Source organism: Mobula birostris, chromosome 8 (genome assembly GCF_030028105.1).
Source record: "Mobula birostris isolate sMobBir1 chromosome 8, sMobBir1.hap1, whole genome shotgun sequence".
Classification (NCBI taxonomy): domain Eukaryota; kingdom Metazoa; phylum Chordata; class Chondrichthyes; order Myliobatiformes; family Myliobatidae; genus Mobula; species Mobula birostris.
The window spans coordinates 29,215,251-29,239,553 of NC_092377.1; the positions used below are offsets into that span (position 1 = coordinate 29,215,251).

The window sequence follows — 24,303 nt, forward strand, 5'->3', positions numbered from 1 at the left end:
TCAAATGTCCTTTGATATCACAGGGGCAGCCATCAACTCTCAGCATGCTAGACTTGCTGAATGTGGCTCGTGACATTGCTCGGGGCTGCCAGTATTTGGAGGAAAACCACTTCATTCATCGGTAAGTAACCACAAGCTAGGCAAGCAGGATCACTGAATGCTATCCAATTGTGTATGTTTCTGATAATCCTTATAATGGGACTTTTTACTGTTACATTGCTTTACAAGAAATGAAACAGATATATTCTGCTTTCATCCTGAGGTGGATGTGATGAAAATTTCCTCTATATTCACTCTAGGAATGGATGAAGTTGTGCTATCTTGCATTATTTCTGTGCCATGTTTCTTTTTGAATTGACTTTCCTGTTATACTAATAACCTACTGAAATCACATAGCAAAGAATTTTTGATTAATGCAGGTGACCTCAATTTCAGAACTCTTTCAGTAAACCAAGTTTGAGTTTTCTGATAAAAAAAATTGCCAGAAAAAAAACACTACTGAATTGTTACCAGTTCTGATCATCAACACATTACAGAACATCCAAAACTACATTCAAAAGATCAAAGAATAAATAAGCTAAAATTATATCTCTAATTTTAAAAAAACACAAAAATCATGTCCTGTATTGTAAGGGCAATGTGGTAAGTGAATGCATTAGATCAACAATAGGAATACTGAATACTGGCATCATTTTTATGTCAGGAATCAGCAGGTGGATTATAGTTCTAATCATTTGTCATAAGCCTATTCTGAAGTTAGATAAATAAACTCATATTTTATGCACATTCCCTAAAGAAATGTTCATTTAGATTTAAGTGCATATGGTAATTTTTTTTTTGTAGGAGGCTATCTTTTGTAAACTGAACATGTGCTGGTTTAATCCTTGGAAATTCCAACCTACATGCTCCCTTATGTGGGTGAAAACATTTATTGGGGATTGGAAAATGGTATCACTGTCATGATACAATCCACCCATTTGAAATGTAATATAGAACATATTACACTCCATCACAGAACAAGCTCTTTGGGCCACAATGTAGTGCCACACTTATAACCTATTATAAGATTAACCTATTCCTTCCCTCCTACGTAACCCTCAATTTCGCTATCATCCATATGCTTTTCTAAGAGTTTCGTACTTGTTCTGAATATATCTGCCTCTACCACCACCCCTGGCAGGGGATTCCATGCAGCCACCAATCTCTGTGTTTAAAGGAAAACTTGCCTCTAACATCCTCCCTATACTTTCCTCCAGTCACCTTATAATTATTCCCCTTTGTGTTAGCTATTTCTGCTCTGGGAAAAAGTCTCTGGCTGTCAATTCGATCTATGCCTTTTATCATCTTGTACACTTCTATCAAACCACCTGCCATCCTCTTTCACTCCAAAGGAGGATATGTGAGGGAGGATGGGCAGGTGATAGAGAAGGGACGCGCTCAGATGTGTCTATTTTAACGCAAGGAGTATTGTGAACAAAGCAGATGAGCTTAGAGGGTGGATCAGTACTTGGAGCTATGATGTGGTGGCTGTTACAGAGACTTGGATGGCTCAGGGACAGGATTGGTTACTTCAAGTGCCGGGTTTTAGATGTTTCAGAAAGGACAGGGAGGGAGGCAAAAGAGGTGGGGGCGTGACACTGTTGATCAGAGATAGTGTCACGGCTGCAGAGAAGGTGGACATCGTGGAGGGATTGTCTACGGAGTCTCTGTGGGTGGAGATTAGGAACAGAAAGGGGTCAATAACTTTACTGGGTGTTTTTTATAGGCCACCCAATAGTAACAGGGATATCGAGGAGCAGATAGGGAAACAGATCCTGGAAATGTGTAATAACAACAGAGTTGTCGTGATGGGAGATTTTAATTTCCCAAATATCGATTGGCATCTCCCTAGAGCAAGGGGTTTAGATGGGGTGGAGTTTGTCAGGTGTGTTCAGGAAGGTTTCTTGACACAATATGTAGATAAGACTACAAGAGGAGAGACTGTACTTGATTTGGTATTTGGAAATGAACCTGATCAGGTGTCAGATCTCTCAGTGGGAGAGCATTTTGGAGATAGTGATCATAATTCTATCTTCTTTACAATAGCATTGGAGAGAAATAGGAACAGACAAGTTAGAAAAGTGTTTAATTGGAGTAAGGGGAATTATGAGGCTATCAGGCAGGAAATTGGAAGCTTAAATTGGAAACACGTTCTCAGGGAAAAGTACGGAAGCAATGTGGCAAATGTTCAGGGGATATTTGTGTGGAGTTCCAATGAGACAAGGAAGTTATGGTAGGGGAAAGGAACTGTGATGTACAAAGGCTGTAATAAATCTAGTCAAGAAGAAAAGAAAAACTTAGAAAAGAGTCAGAGAGCTAGGTAATGTTAGAGATCTAGAAGATTATAAGGTTAACAGGAAAGAGCTTAAAAATGAAATTAGTAGCACCAGAAGGGGCCATTGGCGGGCAGGATTAAGGAAAACTCCAAGGCATTCTACAAGTATGTGAAGAGCAAGAGGATAAGACGTGAAAGAATAGGACCTATTAAGTGTGACAGTGGGAAAGTGTGTATGGAACTGGAGGAAATAGCAGAGGTACTTAATGAATACTTTACTTCAGTATTCACTATGGAAGAGGATCTTGGTGATTGTAGTGATGACTTGCAGCGGACTGAAAAGCTTGAGCATATAGATATTAAGACAGAAAATATGCTGGAGCTTTTGAAAAGCATTAAGTTGGATAAGTCGCCGGGACAGGATAAGTGTACCCCAGGCTATTGTGGGAGGCAAGGGAGGAGATTGCTGAGCCTCTAGTGATGATCCTTGAATCATCAACGGGGACGGCAGAGGTTCCGGAGGATTGGAGGGTTGCAGATGTTGTTCCTTTATTCAAGAAAGGGAGTAGAGATAGCCCAGGAAATTATAAACCAGTGATTCTTACTTCAGTGGTTGGTAAGTTGATGGAGAAGATCCTGAGAGGCAGGATTTATGAACATTTGGAGAGGTATAATATGATTAGGAATAATCAGCATGGCTTTGTTAAGGGCAGGTCGTGCCTTATGAGCCTGATTGAATTTTTTGAGGATGTGACTAAACACATTGATGAAGGAAGAGCAGTAGATGTAGTGTATATGGATTTCAGCAAGGCATTTGATAAGGTACCCCATGCAAGGCTCATTGAGAAAGTAAGGAGGCATGGGATCCGAGGGGACATCGCTTTGTGGATCCAGAACTGGATTGCCCACAGAAGGTAAAGAGTGGTTGTAGACGGGTCATATTCTGCATAGAGGTTGGTGACCAGTGGTGTGCCTCAGGGATCTGTTCTGGGACCCTTACTCTTCATGATTTTTATAAATGACCTGTATGAGGAAGTGGAGGGATGGGTTAGTAAGTTTGCTGATGGCACAAAGGTTGGAGGTGTTGTGGATAGTGTGGAGGGCTGTCAGAGTTTACAGTGGGACATGGATAGGATGCAAAACTGGGCTGAGAAGTGGCAGATGGAGTTCAACCCAGATAAGTGTCAAGTGATACATTTTGGTAGGTCAAATATGATGGCAGAATATAGTATTAATGGTAAGACCTTTGGCAGTGTGGAGGATCAGAGGGATATTGGGGTCCAAGTCCATTGGACACTCAAAACAGCTGCGCAGGTTGACTCTGTCTTTAAGAAGGCATACGATGTATTGGCCTTCAATAATTGTGGAATTGAATTTAGGAGCCGAGAGGTAATGTTGCAGCTATATAGGACCCTGGTCAGACCCCGCTTGGAGTACTGTGCTCAGTTCTGGTCACCTCACTACAGGAAGGATGTGGAAGCCATAGAAAGGGTGCAGAGGAAATTTACAAGGATGTTGCCTGGATTGGGGAGCATGCCTTATGAAGGCAGGTTGAGTGAACTCGGACTTTTCTCCTTGGAGTGACGGAGGATGAGAGGTGACCTGATAGAGGTGTATAAGATGATGAGAGGCATTGATTGTGTGGATAGTTAGAGGCTTTTTCCCCAGGGCTGAAATGGTTGCCACAAGAGGACACAGGTTTAGGGTGCTGGGGAGTAGGTACAGAGGAGATGTCAGGGGTAAGTTTCTTACGCAGAGAGTGGTGAGTGCGTGGAATGGGCTGCCGGCAACGGTGGTGGAGGCAGACACGATAGGGTCTTTTAAGAGACTTTTGGGTAGGTACATGGAGCTTAGAAAAATGGAGGGCTATGGGTAAACCTAATAATTTCAAAGGTAGGGACATGTTTGGCACAACTTTGTGGGCTGAAGGGCCTGTATTGTGCTGCAGGTTTTCTATGTTTCTAAAGAGAAAATCCCTAGCTCACTCAACTTATTCTCATGAGATATGCTTTCTAAATCAGACAGCATCCTGGTAAATCTCATCTGCACACCCTCTCGAAAGCTTCCATATCCTTCCTGTAATAAGGCAACCAGAACAGTATACAATATTCCCAGTGGGGTTTAACCGGGGTTTTATAGAGCTGCAACACTACCTCATGGTTTGTGAACTTAAAAAAATATATTATGATGAAAGGAAGAAAAAAAACCTCTTATCACAAAGTATTGGAAATAGAATTGGTTCATTATTTTCACATGTACTAAGTTCCAGTGAATAGCTTGTCTTGCATGCTGTTCATGAAGATGAAGTCATTGCAAGGCTTTCTGTTGGCCAGGGTCGACCATAGATGTTACGTTCTAGCTGTCTAGATATGCAAGTCGGGGAAGCACAATATGGAGAGCAAGCAGTTGCTTTTATAGCAAGCTGCCCCTCTCCACGCATCTGATGAACCCAAAAGAATGGCAGAGACCAATACAGCATTGCAGGAGTTGCCAGTCAGCGTTGGACTCAACGTAGGACTACCTTAGTGACTCCAGCTCCAGATTGTTCATTCAAGTTTACTCCTGAAGCCTTTCCCTTGAATGGACATAGTTGCAAGGCAGCATAGGTTTGGGATCAGTTTTGCTTCTCGGTGAGCTGGCAACCACAGCTAACAAGCCCCATCTGCCCAAAGTGTCTGGTTTTAAGGTATCAGTAACCTGCCTTTGCCCCTTTTCCTGTCAGTGGAAATGGTTCCGCTGGGCTTAGTAGCTAAGCAACACATGAAGGCCAGGAGCTAGGATGTCAAAGGCTATTTGAGACACATGCCATTGGGAGTATTGAATAGCATTTAACTTGAGCTTCGCTCCACTATCTGCCATGCCCCAGCGATGACAACCTTAAGAAATCACTCAGGCATTACAAGATAAAATAATACAGAATAAAATGTAATAACTACAGAGAAAGTGAAGTATAAGTAGACAGTGGGAGAAAGGAAGAAAGCAGAGTACACAACACACAAGAATGGGTAATTTAGTCATGTTGGGACTGTTCTTGCACTCATTGAGATTAGGGCTGATCAATGAACATGGATTTAACTGGGTTTTAGCAGCAGTTTCATATAAATGTATGGTATTTACTCTCCTAAGTACTAGTAATTACCCTCCTAGATGGTGGCAACACCACAACTACCACAAGAATACAGAAATCATGGATTCTGCCAGTGATTTCTTCCTGTGTTCCAATATGTATACTGAACAGTCTGCACCCTGACACACAGCTTCACTCCAGTGCAGAATTCACTGTTGCAAGGAAGAACGTTAGACCACAGTACAGGTTCTTCAGCCCACGATGTTGTGCCAACATGTTAACCAACTCCAAGATCAATCTAATCCTTCCTTCCCACATAGCCCTTCACTTTTCTTTCATCCATGTGCCTACCCAAGAGTCTCTTAAATATCCCTGATGAATCGGTCTCTACCACTACACCTGACAGCGCTCTGTGTGTAAGCAAGCCACTTCTGACATTTCCCCCTCTGCTTTCCTCCCATCACCTTGCATTAACCATTTCCTCCCTGGGAAATAGGTACTAGCTGTCCACTCTGTCTATGCTTCTTATCATCTTATAACTTCTATCAAGTCACTTTTTATCCTCCTCCACACCAAAGAGAAAATCCCTAGCTTGCTCAAACTTTCCTCAAAAGATGTGTTCTCTAACCAGACAGCATTCCGATAAATCTCCTCTGCTCCTTTTCTAAAAATGCATGTTCTTCAAGCAATCAAAACAAAACAGCATACTCTGAGTGCGGTCTAACCAGAGTTTTATAGAGCTGCTGTTGAACTCAGTCCCTTGACTAATAAAGACCAACACACCATATGCCTTTTTAATTACTCTATCAAGTCATGACAGCTTTGAGAGATCTGTGGACACCAAGACCCCTCTGTTCCTCCACACTGCTAAGAATCCTGCCATTAACCTTATACTCTGCCTTCAAGTTTGAACTTCCCAATTGAACTCCATCTGCCACTTCTCAGCCCAGCTCTGCATCCTATCAATGTCCCAATGTAACCTATGACACTCTTCTACACTATCCACAAAACCACCAACCTTCGTATCATCCGCAAACTTACAAACCCACCCTCAGCTTCCTGATGTAAGCCATTTATAAAAATCACAAAGAGCAAAGGTCCAAGACAGATCCCTGCTAAAAGCTACAGACCACCAGGTGGAATACACTCCATCTACAACCACTCTTCTTCCATCAATTTATCACTTACACGACAAAGTTAATCAAGCTCATGAAGCATGACCTGCCCCTCACAAAGCCATGCTGGCTAACCCTAATCAGATTATGCTTTTCCAAATGCTTGTAAATCCTGTATTTAAGAATCTTTTTCAATAGTTTGCCCTCCACCGATACAAGACTCGCAGGTCTATAATTCCCAGGATCATCCCAATTACCTTTCTTGAACAAAAGAATAACATTTGCAAGAAGAATAACAAAGAATAAACTTCCAACCTTCTAGCACTACTCCTGTGGCCAGTGAGAATACAAAGATCATCACTAATGGACCAGCAATCTTCTCCCTCACTTTCCATAGTAACTTGGGGTATATCCCATTTGGCCCAGAAGTTGGAAATGAAGAAACATGTTTCTTCTAATTATTACTGCCTGGAATCTGTTTATTGTTTTTTATGAGTTACTTTAGTTTCTTTAATTTTGAAGTTTTGCAGTGATTCTGAATGTCATTAACAACTTTGCGAGATGCCAAAGCTGAGGGCATGCCTTTGTCATCACTCTGGAGTATTCACAATGACTTGTCAGCAGAATTTGCTTTGGTCTGCCCAAGTACTCCTATTACATTGCTTGAGGTCTAACTATGTTCAGGACCTCGCTGATCAGGTCAAGGCTGCTCTGTGTAGCAAATTCATTTTAAGAAATATTCATGAAGTATGTTTGAAAGAATTGCACCTGTCAATGGCAATTCCAGATGATCTGGCACATTCAAACAAATGTGGCCTAATGGCTGACGGTGTATACACTTCAGCACACACAGAATGCTGGAGGAACTCAGCAGGTCAGGCAGCATTAATGAGGAAGAGTGAACAGTCAACGTTTCAGGATCTTGAAGAGATCCTTCTTCAAGACTGAGAAGGAAGGGGAAAAATGCCGGAATAAAAAGGTGGGGAGAGGAGAAATAGGCTAGCAGGAAGTTGATAGGTGAACCCAGCTGGGCGGGAAAGGTCAAGCATAAAGGGGAAGGAATCTGATAGAAGAGTAGAGTGGGCAATAGGAGAAAAGGAAGAAGGAGGAGATCCAGGAGGAAATAATAGGCGAATGAGAAGAAGTCAAAGGTTAGATGGGGAATAGAAGGGGGAGAGAAGCTGTTCACCAGGAGGAGAAATTGATATTCATGCCATTAGGTTGGAGGTACCAGATGGTATATAAGGTGTTGCTCCTCCACACTAAGGGAGGCCTCATCCTGGCACAAGAGAATGCCATGGATCGACACGTCGGAACAGGAATGAGAATGGGAATTAAAATGTTTGGTCACTGGGAAGTCCCACTTCTGGTGGATGGTGCAGAGGTGCTTGACAATAGGTCTCAGCAGTGTAGAGGAGACCACATTGGGAGCACCAGACACAATAGATGAACCCAGCAGGTTCACAGGTGAAGTGTTGCCTCACCTGGAAGGACTGCTTAGGGCCTTGAATGGAGGTGAGGGTGGAGTATATGGGCAGGGGTAGCACTTCTGCCACGTGCAGAGGTAAGTGTCTGGAAGGAGATTAGTGCGGAGGGACGAATGGACAAGAGAATTGCAGGAGGAGGGATCCCTGCAGAAAGCATATATACACTTGTTTCTTTAATCTCCTCCCTTGATTTAAACTTTGGAGTTCAGTATCATTCTAGTGAGTAACCTTTGTACTTCCTCCAAGACCAATGCATTGTCCATGAGATATGATCTGTTCACAATGCTGTCATGTTGCTAACGAAGTTTTGTGTAAGTGGGGAATCTTTACCTCTGTCCCATTGTACTGCAGTCTTTTGATATAAAGGCCATTACCCAAGATTTTGTTGACTATTTGATTTGCTCTGTACCAAGTGATGGCATTTTGATTATCCATGTACTTGGATAAATAATCTCTCACCCTCATCTCAAACCCACCCCCACCAAGCTTTTTTGGCTCTTCATTCCTGGCTTATTGCCTTCTGAAATTATTCTGTTTTATCCTTCTTAAATTTCTTAGTAAGGTCTTGTTTGTACCTACATCGTCTTGAATGATAATAATATTTGCTGCACTGGCAGACTATAAAATTTTCTTATTTCCTTTGATGCAAGTTGTTTATAAATATGGTGAATAATTGTGCCACACATCTAATTCCCCAGCTAGATCAATAAACTGTCCACAATTCCACAAATTTTGGCTGTTGACAACAGTGTCTTATGAGACCTTCTAATCAAATGAACATCCAAATCACAAGAGCAGATGTTACTCTGTCAATTATTTTAGTTAAGAAAGTTTAGTTGAGTTTGTCAGGTATACCATACCTTTTACAGTTCTATATTGATTTGCTCTAATCACCTGAAAAGTTTCAAAATATTCATTCAATCTATACTTAATTACAATGCTGTTAGTTTCCTAACAACAGATGTTAAAATTCACTGATTTCCTTTATTTATCTTACTTGTATATCAAAGTGACTTGCATGATGTTCTAATATAAAGAAATTTTTTATCAAATCAAGAGAACCTCATAAAATTATTTTAGTACATACAATAAAACTCTGATCACCTGGCAGCTGTTTTACCATTGAAACAATTTGTAATGCATGAAGTTCTGTGTATCATCATTCATCACACTAAATTATTAATTTTAAATGGATTACTTATTAACATAATGCCCCAATTGGAGTTTCTCTTCCTGAATGAGTCCTTGATGTTGTTTTACTCACCAGGTAAATTCTGATTCTATACTTCTCATCAAGTAATTCCAGCTCTTTCTGGGTTGAAAGTGAAATCTTAATATCTGAACCACGTTAATGTAGTTCCTTCAGAAGGCGCATGAAGTGCTAGCATAGATCTTGTACTGAAATCCTGGACAGCAACTTAAAATGAGAGTTTGACCAACTAAACCATGCTGAGGGAACCTGGCAGGATCCCATTTCAGCTGTTACAGCACAAGTTTTCATTATAACCTGCTTTCTCAAATGAAAGTGTGCAATTGTTTAATTACATTGCAGACATCTGCCAACATCAGTTCACTGATATTTTACCCCAAACCATTTGTTCTTGTGTTTGGATTAATTTATCAATGCTATGCAAGTTCTCTAGATAGTGCTACATTTTCCTGAATAAATGATGGTGAAGATGACATACCTATATGATTGTAAATCTTTAGTAGTGACTGGATAAATCATGTAAATTAACCAATGGTCTCCACTGACGTCCTTCTGAAGATCAAATAAAAAGGCAGAATGTTTATATTTAACAACCATACTTTTACTTCCATCTGACCACACTAGGAAAAGCAAAGCACTGGACTGTCTTAACTCAAAACTGTGAAGAATTTAAGAAAATGAGGAGGAAATCATAAATCCTTTGAGATTGCTGCATAATTTAATAAGATCATGCTAATAATCTGCATTGAGTTCCACCTGTAAATTTTGCATTACTCCACTTTGCCGTCTTTCACTGAGATATTCATGGGTAATCTATAATAGACATATTTTAGATATTAGGATTTAAAATCACTCCTCACATCCTCAGCGTTTCATGAATAATTTATCATCATAACCTATGAGCAATAAAACTTGCCTTTTCACTTTTACCATGAGAATATTGCAGAGGCATTATATAACCATATAACAATTACAGCACAGAAACGGGCCATCTCGGCCCTTCTAGTCCATGCCGAATGCTTACTCTCACCTAGTCCCACCGACCTGCACTCAGCCCATAACCCTCCATTCCTTTCCTGTCCATATAGCTATCCAATTTAAATTTAAATGACAATGTCGAACCGGCCTCAACCACTTCTGTTGGAAGCTCGTTCCACACAGCTACCACTCTCTGAGTAAAGAAGTTCCCCCTCATGTTACCCCTAAACTTTTGTCCTTTAACCCTCAACTCATGTCCTCTTGTTTGAATCTCCCCTATTCTCAATGGAAAAAGCCTATCCACGTCAACTCTATCTATTCCCCCTCATAATTTTAAATACCTCCATCAAGTCCTCCCTCAACCTTCTACGCTCCAAAGAATAAAGACCCAACTTGTTCAACCTTTCTCTGCAACTTAGATGATGAAACCCAGGTAACATTCTAGTAAACCTTTTCTGTACTCTCTCTATTTTGTTGACATCTTTCCTATAATTCAGTGACCAGAACTGTACACAATACTCAAAATTTGGCCTTAACAATGCCTTGTACAATTTTAACATTATATCCCAACTCCTATACTCAATGCCCTGATTTATAAAGGCCAGCATAACAAAAGCCTTCTTCACCACCCTATCCACATGACATTCTACCTTCAGGGAACTATGCTCCATTATTCCTAGATCCTTCTGTTCTACTGCATTTTTCAATGCCCTAGCATTTATTATGTATGTCCAATTTTGATTAGTCCTACCAAAATGTAGCACCTCACATTTATCAGCATTAAACTCCATCTGCCATCTTTCAGCCCACTCTTCTAACTGGCCTAAATCTCTCTGCAGGCTTTGAAAACCTACTTCATTATCCACAACTCCACCTATCTTAGTATCATCTGCATACTTACTAATCCAATTTACCACACCATCATCCAGATCATTAATATATATGACAAACAACATTGGACCCAGTACAGGTCCCTGAGGCACATCAGTAGTCACCGGCCTCCAATCTGACAAACAGTTATCCACCACTACTCTCTGGTGTCTCCCATCCAGCCACTGCTGAATCCATTTTACTACTACAATATTAATACCTAATGACTGAACCTTCCTAACTAACCTTCCATGTGGAACCTTGTCAAAGGCCTTACTGAAGTCCATATAGACAACATCCACCACTTTACCCTCGTCAACTTTCCTAGTAACCTCTTCAAAAAATTCAATAAGATTTGTCAAACATGACCTTCCACGCACAAATCTATGTTGATTGTTCCTAGTCAGACCCTGTCTATCCAGATAATTATATATACCATCTCTAAGAATACTTTCCATCAATCTACCCACCACTGACATCAAACTCAGGGGCCAGTAATTGCTAGGTTTACTCTTAGACCCCTTTTTAAACAATGGAACAACATGAGCAGTACACCATCCTCCGGCACCATCCCCATTTCTAATGATATTTGAAATATTTCTGTCAGAGCTCCTGCTATTTCCACACTAACTTCTCTCAAGGTCCAAGGGAATATCCTGTCAAGACCCAGAGACTTATCCACTTTTATATTCCTTAAAAGCGCCAGTACTTCATCTTCTTTAATCATCATAGTTTCCATAACTTCCCTATCTGTTTCCCTTACCTTACACAATTCAATATCCTTCTCCTTAGTGAATACCGAAGAAAAGAAATTGTTTAAAATCTCCCCCATCTCTTTTGGCTCCACACATAGCTGTCCACTCTGATTCTCTAAAGGACCAATTTTATCCCTCACTATCCTTTTGCTATTAATATAACGGTAGAAACCCTCTGGATTTGTTTTCACCTTACTTGCCAAAGCAGCCTCGTACCTCCTTTCAGCTTTTCTAATTTCTTTCTTAATATTCTTTTTACCTTCTTTATATTCCTCGAGCACCTCACTTACTCCATGCTGCCTATATTTATTGTAGATATCTCTCTTTTACCGAACCAAGTTTCCAATATCCCTTGAAAACCATGGCTCTCTCAAATTTTTAACCTTTCCCGTCAACATAGCAGGAACATAAGGATTCTGTACCCTCAAAATTTCACCTTTAAATGACTTCCATTTCTCTATTACATCCTTCCCATAAAACAAACTTCCCGAATCCACTCCTTCTAAGTCTTTTCGCATCTCCTTAAAGTTGGCCTTTCTCCAATCAAAAATCTCAACCCTGGGTCCAGACCTATCCTTCTCCATATTTATATTGAAACTAATGGCATTGTGATCACTGGACCCGAAGTGCTCCCCAACACAAACCTCCATCCCCTGGCCTATCTCATTCCCTAACAGAAGATCCAACACCGCCCCTTCTCTAGTTGGTACCTCTATGTATTGCTGTAAAAAACTATCCTGCACACATTTTACAAACTCCGAACCATCCGGCCCTTTTACAGTATGGGCTTCCCAGTCAATGTGTGGAAAATTAAAATCTCCCACAATCAAAACCTTGTGCTTACTGCAAATATCTGCTATCTCCTTACAAATTTGCTCCTATAATTCTCGCTCCCCATTTGGTGGTCTATAATACACCCCTATAAGTGTTACTACACCTTTCCCATTCCTCAATTCCACCCAAATAGCCTCCCTAGATGAGCCCTCTAATCTATCCTGCCAGAACACTGCTGTAATATTTTCTCTGACAAGCAATGCAACACCTCCCCCTCTTGTCCCTCCAATTCTATCACACCTGAAGCAATGAAATCCAGGAATATTTAGTTGCCAATCACTCCCCTCCTGCAACCGTTTCACTAATAGCTACAACATCATATTTCCAGGTATCAATCCATGCTCAAAGCTCATCCATCTTTCTTAAAATGCTCCTAGCATTAAAATAAATGCATCTAAGAAATTTTCCACCTCTGACTCTCTGTTTATCACTAACGGTGCAAACAACTTTACTTTCTCTTTTTTCTTCCTTCTCCCCTACATCTGTTCCTACACTCTGGTTCCCCTCCCCCCTTGTATCTAGTTTAAATCCACTGGAGCCTTTCTAGCAAACCTACCTGCAAGAATATTTGTCCCCCTCCGGTTCAGATGTAAACTGTCCCGCCAGCAAGGTCCCATCTTCCCTGGAAAACTGCCCAATTATCTATAAATCTGAAGCCCTCCCTCCTGCACCATGTCTTCAGCCACGTGTTGATCTGTGCTATCTTACTATTTCTAAACCCACCTGCATGTGGCACTGGTAGCAATCCTGAGATTGCTATCCTGGAGGTCCTGTCCTTTAATTTGGCGCCTAACTCCCTAATCTCGCCTTTCAGGACCTCCTCATTCTTCGATTGACTGGCCTATTATTAAATCCGCAAATCAGAATTTTTTTTTTATCTATAATCTGATTTATCCCTAGGTATAAGATCAGGCCAAACTAACTTTTGGGTCATTATTTATCTTCTAATCCAGGCTGGGATTATCAAAAAAAGCTTAACCCTTGTAAGAAATTACTGTCCAGTGATCCTTAATGTGTGCATTTGTGTGGTTACCAGATAAGGCAGGATGACAGAATCCTTTCAAGTTTCCTAAACTGAAAAACTTATTCCCCTTCACTGTAAAGAATAATTGAGACACCAGATAACTGCTGGGAACCTACTCAAGTATGAGTTAATTCCTTCAGGGAAAAAAGATAAAGAACTGAGGGAAAACCAGGGGAAAAAATTTACTTGTCTGTGTTTTATTCATTGGCAGGGATATAGCTGCAAGAAATTGCCTGCTTACTTTCAAAGGTTCAGGAAGAGTGGCTAAGATTGGAGATTTTGGAATGGCTCGTGATATATACAGGTAATTGCTGAGAATTTTCATTACTATAGTTCACATTCAGAGATTTTAGGATTAAAATTGATTGGTAAAATAATATTCTGATAAGTACAGTGATTGGCCATAGTACACCATGTTTGATAATGCAGGTAAAGCAATTATAATATTTCTGCCTGTTCTTACTTATTAAGCAAACAAGGACAGTTTTCACATTTGTGCTTCAGTAAAAGTAGCAATTTTATACCTCAAAATATCAGCAAAGCTATGTGGTAAAACTCCTGTTATACGAATTTCCTGAAAAGGAAACCTTGTGAACTACTGCCTTTATTAGACAGTATTACATACAGAGTCAAGATCAAATACGACCTCAGCTGAAGGTGTTCTGGAAGCCAGTGTAATTGGATTATGACAAGCAAATAATATCCACTCATTAATTTAAAACTGTGCTTTCAGTCCTTTTTCTTTTATAACACTTTACCTGATACAGTATCAACATAATTAAAAGTAACCAAATATGATACAGTGCATGATACTTTGCAGCAAACTGCAAGCTGAGAAGCCAACAGACACGGAACTAAGGTGCTGCAATACTGCCACTAGCTGGAGAAATTAATTACAGCATGACATCCTTATAAATATGTGAATTTGTCATGGAGAAGACTACACGGAACAAAGACAAAAATGCTACAATAGGAATTTGGTCGCTAATAATAAGATCCTCTTTCAGGACATTCTTCTCAAATGTAAACAAACACAGATTTTCATTTCTTTCCCAGCATTTCAGCTATTCTGGCACCAGCTACAATACTGATCTTTTTCAGTGCCAAGATAACTTATTAGTACTATAACACTAATGCAGACAGGAAGTGCAGATGAAGGGGTTTTGACAAAAACATCAACCTTGTTCTGATGCTCCTTGACCCACTCCAGTAATTTAGATTTTGGCTCCAGATTCGAGAAGATCCATCTTCAGTCTTTGTGGCTCCGATGATGACCAGTAAGATTAATTTCACACTATTTTATTTAGATACAGCATGGAACGGTTCAAGCCTTCCCACCCAGCAATCCCCTGATTTAATCCTAGCCTAACCACGGGACAATTTATAGTGATCAAGCAGTACATCTTTGCACCATGGAGGGAAACCGGAACACTTGGAGGAAACCCACACGGTCATGGGGAGAACGTACAAACTCCTTACCAACAGCGGCGGGAAATTAACTCAGGTCGCCTGTACACTAAAGTGCTGTGCTACCAACAACACCACCATGCTGCCCAATTATGACTAGAATTCAGTTCCAGGTGAAATACTATGAAAAAAATATTTATTTATCATCCTCGACAGGTTTTAAACTGGATCTCACTGGACCCAGTCTGTGCCTGCATTGCCTGCGGTTGTGTTTTAGTTTTGCTGCAGTGTGGCTCCTAATGTTCTGCCAGCCTCACTGATACAAAGGTAATGAAACCACAAGTGGCTAAGGTTAAGAACTATCCCACAGCTCCTAGTACTGTTAGCTCATCCTGTCAGTAGGTCCAGCCTCCTAACTGCACAGAGACTGCTGATAAATAATTAAAGACTCAAGAAAGGCTGCAAATGCTGAGAAATCCAGAGCAACACACGAAGTGCAGGAGGAACTCAACTGGTCAGGCAGCATCCATGCAAGTGAATGAACAGTCGATGTGGTGAGCTGAGACCCTTCTTCAGGACTGGGAAGAAAGGGGGAAGACACCAGAATGAAAAGAGGGGGGGGAAGGAAGGAGGATAACTAGAAGATGATAGGTGAGGCTGGTAAGTGGGAAAGGTCAAGGGATGGACAGGAAGGAATCTGATAGGAGAGGAGAGTGGACCATAGGAGAAAGGGAAAGAGGAGGTGATAGGCAGGTGAGAAGAGGTAAAAGGCAAGAGTGGGGAATAGGAGAAAGGAGGGGGAGGGATTTTTTTTTTTTTACCAGAAGGAGAAATGCTACCAAGTTGGAGGCTACCCAGACGATATATAAGGGAAATGGACAGTCAACATTTTGGGTCAAGACCCTTCATCAGGACTGGAAAGAAAGAAGGGAGAAGCCAGAATTCTCTCTGTACCTACTTCCAAGCACCTTAAAACTGTGCCCTTTCATGTTAGCCATTTCAGCCCTGGGAAAAAGCCTCTGACTATCCACAGGATCCATGCCTTTCATCATCTTATACACCTCTATCAGATCACTTCTAATCCTCCATCGCTCCAAGGAGAAAAGGCCAAGTTCACTCAACCTATTCTCATAAGGCATGCTCCCCAATCCAGGCAACATCTTTGTAAATCTCCTCTGCACCCTTTCTATGGTTTCCACATCCTTCCTGTAGTGAGGTGACCAGAACTGAGCACAGTCCTCCAAGTGGGTACTGATCATCGTTCTTTACAACTGTAACATTACCTCTCGGCTCTTAAACTCAGTCCCACAGTCGATGAAGGCCAATACACTGTATGCCTTCTTAACCACACAGTCAACCTGTGCAGCAGCTATAAGTGTCCTATGGACACAGACCCCAAGATCCCTCTGATCCTTCACACTGCCAAGAGTCTTAAAATTAATACTACATTCTGCCATCATATTTGACCCACCAAAGTGAACCACCTCACACTTATCTGGGTTAAACTCCATCTGCCACTTCTCAGCCCAGTTTTGCATCCTATCGATGCCCTGCTGTAACCTCTGACAGCCCTCCACACTATCCAAAACACCCCCAACCTTTGTGTCATCAGCAAACTTACTAACCCATCCCTCCACTTCCTCATCCAGGTCATTTATAAAAATCACGAAGGGAAGAGGTCCCAGAACAGATCCCTGAGGCACACCACTAGTCACAGACCTCCATGCAGAATATGACCCACCTACAACCACTCTTTGTCTTCTGCGGGCAAGCCAATTTTAGATCCACAAAGCAATGTCCCCTTGGATCCCATGCTTCCTTACTTTCTCAATAAGCCTTGCATGGAGTACCTTATCAAATGCCTTGCTGAAATCCATATACACTACATCCACTGCTCTACCTTCATCAATGTGTTTAGTCACATCCTCAAAAAAATTCAATCAGGCTTGTAAGGCATGACCTGCCTTTGACAAAGCCATGCTGATTATTCCTAATCATATTATGCCTCTCCATATGTTCATAAGTCCTCCCTCTCAGGATCTTCTCCAGCAACTTACCAACCACTGAATTCCTCTGCATCAGTGAAGGCCAATGCAGATCAGAAGATTTTTTCATCGGGCATCTTCACTCTGCCCCCATGACAGTCAGGATCTCCTAGTGACCAACTAGTATAATTCCACTTCCCCACACCCACTTGCCTGTCCACAGCCTCCTCTACTGCCAAGTCAAAGCTAGTTGCAGACTAGAAGAATGTCATCTAATATTCTTGAAAAGGTGCAGAGAAAATTTGCAAGGATTTTGCCGGGAATTGAGGATCTCAGTTAAAGGAAAGCTGAAGTAGGTTATTCCTTGGAGAGTAGGAGAATGAGGGGAGATCTTACAGAAGTATACAAAATTATGGGAGGTACAAGTAGGGTAAATACATGCAGGTGTTTTCCCCTGAGGTTATGTAAAACTAGAACTACAGGTTTAGTATGAATGTACCACTCAGTTATATTGGCTCATATATGTCTAGGGGAAATCCCACCCAGCACCTGCCTCAACACTTCCCACGGAGTCAGTTGCTGCCCGAATCAATCCCAAACATCAATCGTCAGCCAGCACACCCAGTACATTTTACCAAGTACACTTTATAGATATTACTAATTCTATGACATTAATATAAATTCGATACAGAAAAGGAAGTAATGAAAAAAAAGGTGCCAAGACTTATCAAAGTCAAAGTTCTTCGCGCGCAACCATTGGAGCTCAATAGATTCCTGACGACTCACGGCTCGGGACCACCCGAAGTGATCAACTAGAGCCTTTCCACACGTCCACCGTCCTCCCCGTCTCTCCTCCGACTCCCCGTCAAAACCCTGTCCACCATCCTCCCCGTCTCTGCTCCAACTCCCCCCAAAAACCCCCGTCCACCGTCCTCCCCGTCTCTCCTCCAACTCCCCCCAAAAACCCCCGTCCACCGTCCTCCCAGTCTCTCCTCCGACTCCCCCCAAAAACCCCGTTCCCAGTCATATGATACAGCATTATCATCCGAAAACAAAACGATACGTGAACACCCGTTGGCTAATAGCACCCTGCTATCTGTACTAACCCAAGCAACTGTCTAGCTAGAGACTTCCTCAGCATTTAACATAATAAAGAAGCATTCCCCAGTATAACATAACAAAGAAGCCATTTTAAATTTAACATTAAAAAAAAAGAAAGACCCCGTACATGAAAGGTGAAATATTTAAGGGGGTCCTGAGGGGGAAACTATCCACTCATTGGGTGATGCAAATGTAGAACGATCTGCCAACAGAGGTGGTGGATGCAGGTTCAGTAGCAACATTTAAGAGAAGGTTAGATGGGCACACGGATGACAGGTATGGAAGACTATGGTCTGAGTGTGGGTCGATAGGACTAGGCAGAAAAACAGTTCAGTATAGACAAAAGGTCCTGTTTCTGTGCTGAAGTGCTCTGCGACTCTCTTCCACCTTGATAGTCTCCAACCTGATGACATGAACGTTGACATCCCTAACTTCTGGTAACCACCCCCTTTGTTTTCCCTCTTCCCATTGACTCCATGATCGCTTCTCTTCCCCATCCTTGCCCTCTTGATCTGCACATCAGCTACATATTCCTCAGTCTGGTTTTCTTCCTCACTTCCTTCTCCTTATACCATGATCCACTGTCCTCTTGTATCAGATTCCATCTTTTTTCAGCCCTTGGTCACTTCCTCCTAATACTTAACATCTTCCAACACCGTTTCTGCTCTCCACTCTTTTTAATGAAGGTTAGTGTTTCTATTCAAATAAATAGGGCCACTCTAGATGCCTGGTGTAAAGATCTCAAAGTGTATTCAATCCTTCAGCTCAGTTGTGAGGAGCAATATAGACTCTGCTGAGTCAGGTAGATTAGCATCTGATCTCCAGTGCAAACCACTGGCTAAAGATCAGTATGATCCAGCTCAGACGTTTCGTATTTTCCTTAACTTCCCCTTTTTATGCATAGGCACTGAATTCCAATCAACATTTCTTCACCAATCTTCCCAATTTACTACTGCTCGCCAAACTTCTCATGATTATTTTCAAACCTTACTTCCCCACCCCGATCTCAGTGTCGTTTGCTGTTCAGAAACAAAAAAAATCAAGAATGGATCAGTAACTAAATACAATATCCTGTGTTGGTCACCTGGTATACGTCGACAAGAAAAGACAATGTAAACCAGATGAATACCAAAAACCAATGCAAAAATGAGAGGAACAGTGACCCAGAGCATATTAGAATTGCTTCTATTGTGAATCAGTTCCATCTTTCTTCATTTCATTGTACCAGTCAACGTCCTCTCAATTTAGATTATGACCCATGTTTTGTTCAAAATGACAACATGTTAACATTACTATTTGTGTTTGCTACTGGTCATCTCTTTTATTGGAAGGCTGTGGAAGCTTTAGAGAGGGTGCAGACAAGTTCTAACAGGATGTTGTCTGGAGTAGAGAGCATGTATTATGAAGAAAGGTTAAGTGAGCTAGGGTTTATCTCTTTGGAGTGATAGAGAATGAGAGGTGACTTGACAGGAATGTAAGAGATGATTAGAAGCATAGCCAGAGTGGACAGCCAGTGCCTTTTTCTCAGGACAAAAATGGCTAATACAGTTTTAAGGTGATATGAGAGGATATCAGAGGTAAGTTTTTTTTTCTTACAGAGAATGGCCAGCCAGGGTGATAGAGGCCGATGCAGTTGAGATATTCAAAAATCTCTTAGATGGGCAGAGGTTTGAAAGAATAATTGGAGGGCTATGGGGGGGGGGGTTAAATTGATCTGAGAGTAGGTTAAACGTTCGACTGGAAGGCCTGTACTGTGCTGTAGTGTTTCTATGTTCAGGAACAGTCATCTTATTTGCAGAAACTTTCAATGTGTAATGGAACATGAGTGCAAAGATGTTTAGTGGAATTTTGTATTAAGCAGAGGTACAGCGGTATAAACCCTTCTAAGTAACTGAGCTAATATCTACACTATTATCCCAAAATGAAATGGCAATGCTGGAACTTCATGTGCCGAACAAAATGACTGGAGCACTTTGGTGTCTTAGAGGAAGAAATGTTTATCAAAATTACTTCTGTTCTGGGATAACTGTACATTATGTTTGCCAGGAACTTGTTACAGAGCAGAGGTGTAGAATGCAATTTGACACAGTGGTGTGTCTTTACTCTTTATTGAGAAAAAAATCCACCTGGACACATGTAAAGAATTAAATATTAATACTGTTTCAAAAAATGGCATGCTCAAATGTAAATTGTGTTAACATGATATTAACTACTTTTGTGCATGCCTTTTCATAATAAAGATAGATTTGTATCTATGAGAAATATATGAACTTTAATACTAATCCTGGCATCCAGTTCAACTAAATGCTGCCAACAGTAATGCACATTTGCCTCTGGCAGGATTTTCAGTTACATTGGTCAGAATACTAACAGGTCCTGTTCTCTGTCAGAGAAATCGATGATTCTGATGGCTCCAGACAAGTGCTTTTTACTGAATCAGCTATGTCTCTCCTGCAGTCATGGACAAGAGCTCTGCACAGTGCTCTGTGAAATGAACCTCAAACAGACTCACCCAAAATATGAAATCAGTGACCTTAGGATGACTCTGATTTTTGGCTACGACAGCAGTGTAAAGTCTTGTGATTGGTTGGAAGGCAACCAACTACAAGTACCTACATTGATCCAAGTCAAAAATCAGAGTTTCCCTAGCACTGGAACCTTGCCGACTCTCTCTGCTAAGAAATGCTAAGTATAATGCTTCTCTGCTTGGCAATGTGTTACACAAGTCATAATTACATAGCTCATCAATAAACTGGGGACCTGTCCATCTTTGATAAATGTGAATTCTACATTCAGAGCTGGAAGGGGTACTTTGCTGCATTGCCAGGGCTCACAAATTGACACAGATTCATGGAGGGAAAACTCATGGTCTTACAGATATATCCCTGACAACATCCTGCCATCATTGCCTCTGTACAAGGAGCTGCTCCTCAAAATTCCCTGCACGTTCCTTTGCCTGCACCTCTCTCAGGAGGAATCTGCTACCCTCTTGTGTTATATTGCTCATTTCTTGCCAAAAGTCTCTGGAATCCAATACATTCACAATTTGTTTTGTGTTTTTAAACAGTTTTAGGGAGGCGGTGTATTTTCTTTTAATTCTGGGGAAAATAACTACACAAGAATTTATTGGCTGCTAATTTTGTTGTCTGCAAAAATAACCACACATACAATAGAGTTTATGTTAAATGAACTCTATTGACAAGAGCATAGAACAGTGCAGCACAAGAATTCCCATTCTGATATGTCTATCTACGGCTCCTCTACTGTAAAGATGAAGCCACACTCAGGTTGGAGGAACAACACCTTATATTCCGTCTGGGTAGCCTCCAACCTGATGGCATGTACATTGACTTCTCTAACTTCCGCTAATGGCCCACCTCCCCCTCATACCCCATCCGTTATTTATTTATATACACACATTCTTTCTCTCTCTCTCTCCTTTTTCTCCCTCTGTCCCTCTGACTATACCCCTTGCCCATCCTCTGGGTTCCCCCCCCCCCTTGTCTTTCTCCCTGGGCCTCCTGTCGCATGATCCTCTTACATCTCCTTTGCCAATCACCTGTCCAGCTCTTGGCTCCATCCCTCCCCCTCCTGTCTTCTCCTATCATTTTGGATCTCCCCCTCCCCCTCCCACTTTCAAATCTCTTACTAGCTCTTTTTTCAGTTAGTCCTGAAAGGGTCTCAGCCTGAAACGTCAACTGTACCTCCTCCTAGAGATGCTGCCTGGCCTGCTGCGTTCACCAGCAACTTTGATGTGTATTGCTTGAATTTCCAGCATCTGCAGAATTCCTTGTGTTTACAAGAAAAGGCCCTTTGGCCATAGTGTCTGTGCCAAATTAAACCAAATCCCTTCTAGCTATATCCTTTACTCCCTGCACTTTTGTATGCTCATCTAAAACCCCTAGAGACCACCTTCATATCTGCTTTCACTACTACCCCTGGAAACCTGTTCCAGGTACCTACCAGCCTCCAAGTAAACAAAAACTGACCCTACACACCCTCTTTAAACTTCTGCCCTCTCACCTTAAATACATATTCTGTAATACTTGTCAAGTCTCCCTGGAGAGAAAAAGTAAGGTCTCTAAACCTATCTCAGCCACTGATAATTTTAGAAACTTCTTTCAGGTTCTGACCCTCCAGAAAAAATGACCTGAGTTTATCCAATCTCTCCCTTTATAGTCCACACCCTCTAATCTAAGCAGCATTCTGCTTAACCTTTTCCATACCCTTTCCAAAACCTCCACATTCTTCCTATAATGAGGCAACTTGAATTGAACACGAGAACTATATGTATCTGACTCTTCATTTCATTTGTACCCAAGAAAATTATTGGACCTGTTGACTGCTCTGACCATCTGTCCAAATGTACTATATTGTACTTAATCTTGCCAGAAGATTAAGTGCAATATATTGGTTTTCAACCACTGGAACCAAAGTAAATCCTGGACTATGGTGCCTGCACTGTGAGGCTGGGAACTACAGACAGATTTGCCTGGCAAGTGAATTCCAGAGTCCCGCAGAAAAGTCTGGTCTCTCATCAGTTGGTCTTCACCACATTGGCCGACCGATTGCCTCCCAGATATTGTGTCATTCAGATCGGCTGCATGATCTGACACTCGATTGGTTCCACTAGGATTCCAGGCCTGTAGCTGTGGGGGCTCAGAGGAAGGATAGATAATTTCTTGCAGTTCTTTTGATTTAGATGAATGGCTTAATTATATTTAAGTGGTTTATGTGATAATTAACCTGTTACTTGTAAAATATCTTTTTTAATTTTTATATTATTTACTTTAATCACATTGAACATCAATATCTATGAACGTTTATAGGCATTTAAAACCTGCTGATAGTTTAGACAGAAGACAAAGCTCCACACCCAGCTTTACCTCCGTATCAATACTTGTCAGGCGTGCTGAACAAGACCCCAACACCACAATGTCCGAGGCCAAACAGCATCCAAACCTCAGGAATGCACAGGGGTTGATCTCTCCGATCTGACAGCAGTTCTGCATGGCAGGCATGCAGGGACAGAAACATTCAGTTATTTACCTTTAACGACTATGAGATTGACAGTTCTTTGTTGTTTGACACTGCAGGGCGAGTTATTACAGGAAGGGTGGCCGTGCCATGCTCCCAGTGAAGTGGATGCCACCAGAAGCCTTCATGGAAGGAATATTTACCTCAAAAACCGACACCTGGTATGTGTGTTTCCTTACTGAAAAAGTGAACATTGTGACTACTAAAGTAACATATCTCATGTTTTAAGCGATAGCATACTGATAGTGATATGCAGAGCACAGACTACAAAAGAGAAAGAACTATCTTGCTATGTACATCATAAGTCTAGTGGAATTGCGCACATTCTTTTATGGTCCATAAATCTGGTTAAAATTGTACCTGGTGCCTCTGCATCATATATCTAAAAGGAAGTTCAACACCATCCGTGACAAAACCATCCCCTTGATTGGCATCACATCCACCATCCTTAACATTCCCTCCCTCCACCATCTGTGCAGTGGCTCATTACAAAATGCTGTGCACTTCAGCACCCCAGTCAAGCCTGTAACCTCAACCGGCAAGGTTGAGAAGGGCAGCAGGTGAATGAGAGCCCCACCACTTTGCTCCAAGACACAGACCAAGAAGGACATCACTTTAACCGGGACACCCTGGAGGTTCTGTTGCAGGCAAACACAAAGCAGCCACGAGAATTTATAAAAGGGCAATTCTCTTCTCATGACAATGTAAACAAACAAATCAAACTAAATACCATCTACGAACCCCAAAGAACCAAAGAAATGCGAGCCAATAGAATGCAAAGGTCAACTGAAGGGGTAGCCAATCAGGGCCAAGCCAAGTAAACAGAGGCCTATTTAAACACAAGCACTCCCAGAGAGGAAACACCAACAACTGCACACTGAGGATATCACCTCGACTGGTGATGAAACATCTGCAAGATAATTGCCAAGCTCGGTGAACATTGCAACATCACACATAATAATCTGATGTGGAAATATATTGCAGTTACTTCATTGTCATGAGGTCTAAACCCTAGAACACACTACCTAACAGCACAGTCGAAATATCTATGCCAGAAAGTCCATAGCACTTCAAGAAGGAGGCCAAACAAATTCTGGTTAATTGGGCCATTAGTTAATC

General features: G+C 41.5%; 1 protein-coding gene across 1 annotated transcript in view; it reads left to right on the forward strand.

The window, feature by feature from the left end:
- Positions 1-24,303, forward strand: part of LOC140202164 (ALK tyrosine kinase receptor-like) — a 328,364-nt gene that overhangs the window by 291,046 nt on the left and 13,015 nt on the right. The window contains exons 16-18 of the mRNA XM_072267037.1: positions 24-121; positions 13,866-13,958; positions 23,244-23,345. Coding sequence (XP_072123138.1) covers positions 24-121; positions 13,866-13,958; positions 23,244-23,345 — 293 coding nt within the window. The remainder of the gene's footprint in view (positions 1-23; positions 122-13,865; positions 13,959-23,243; positions 23,346-24,303) is intronic.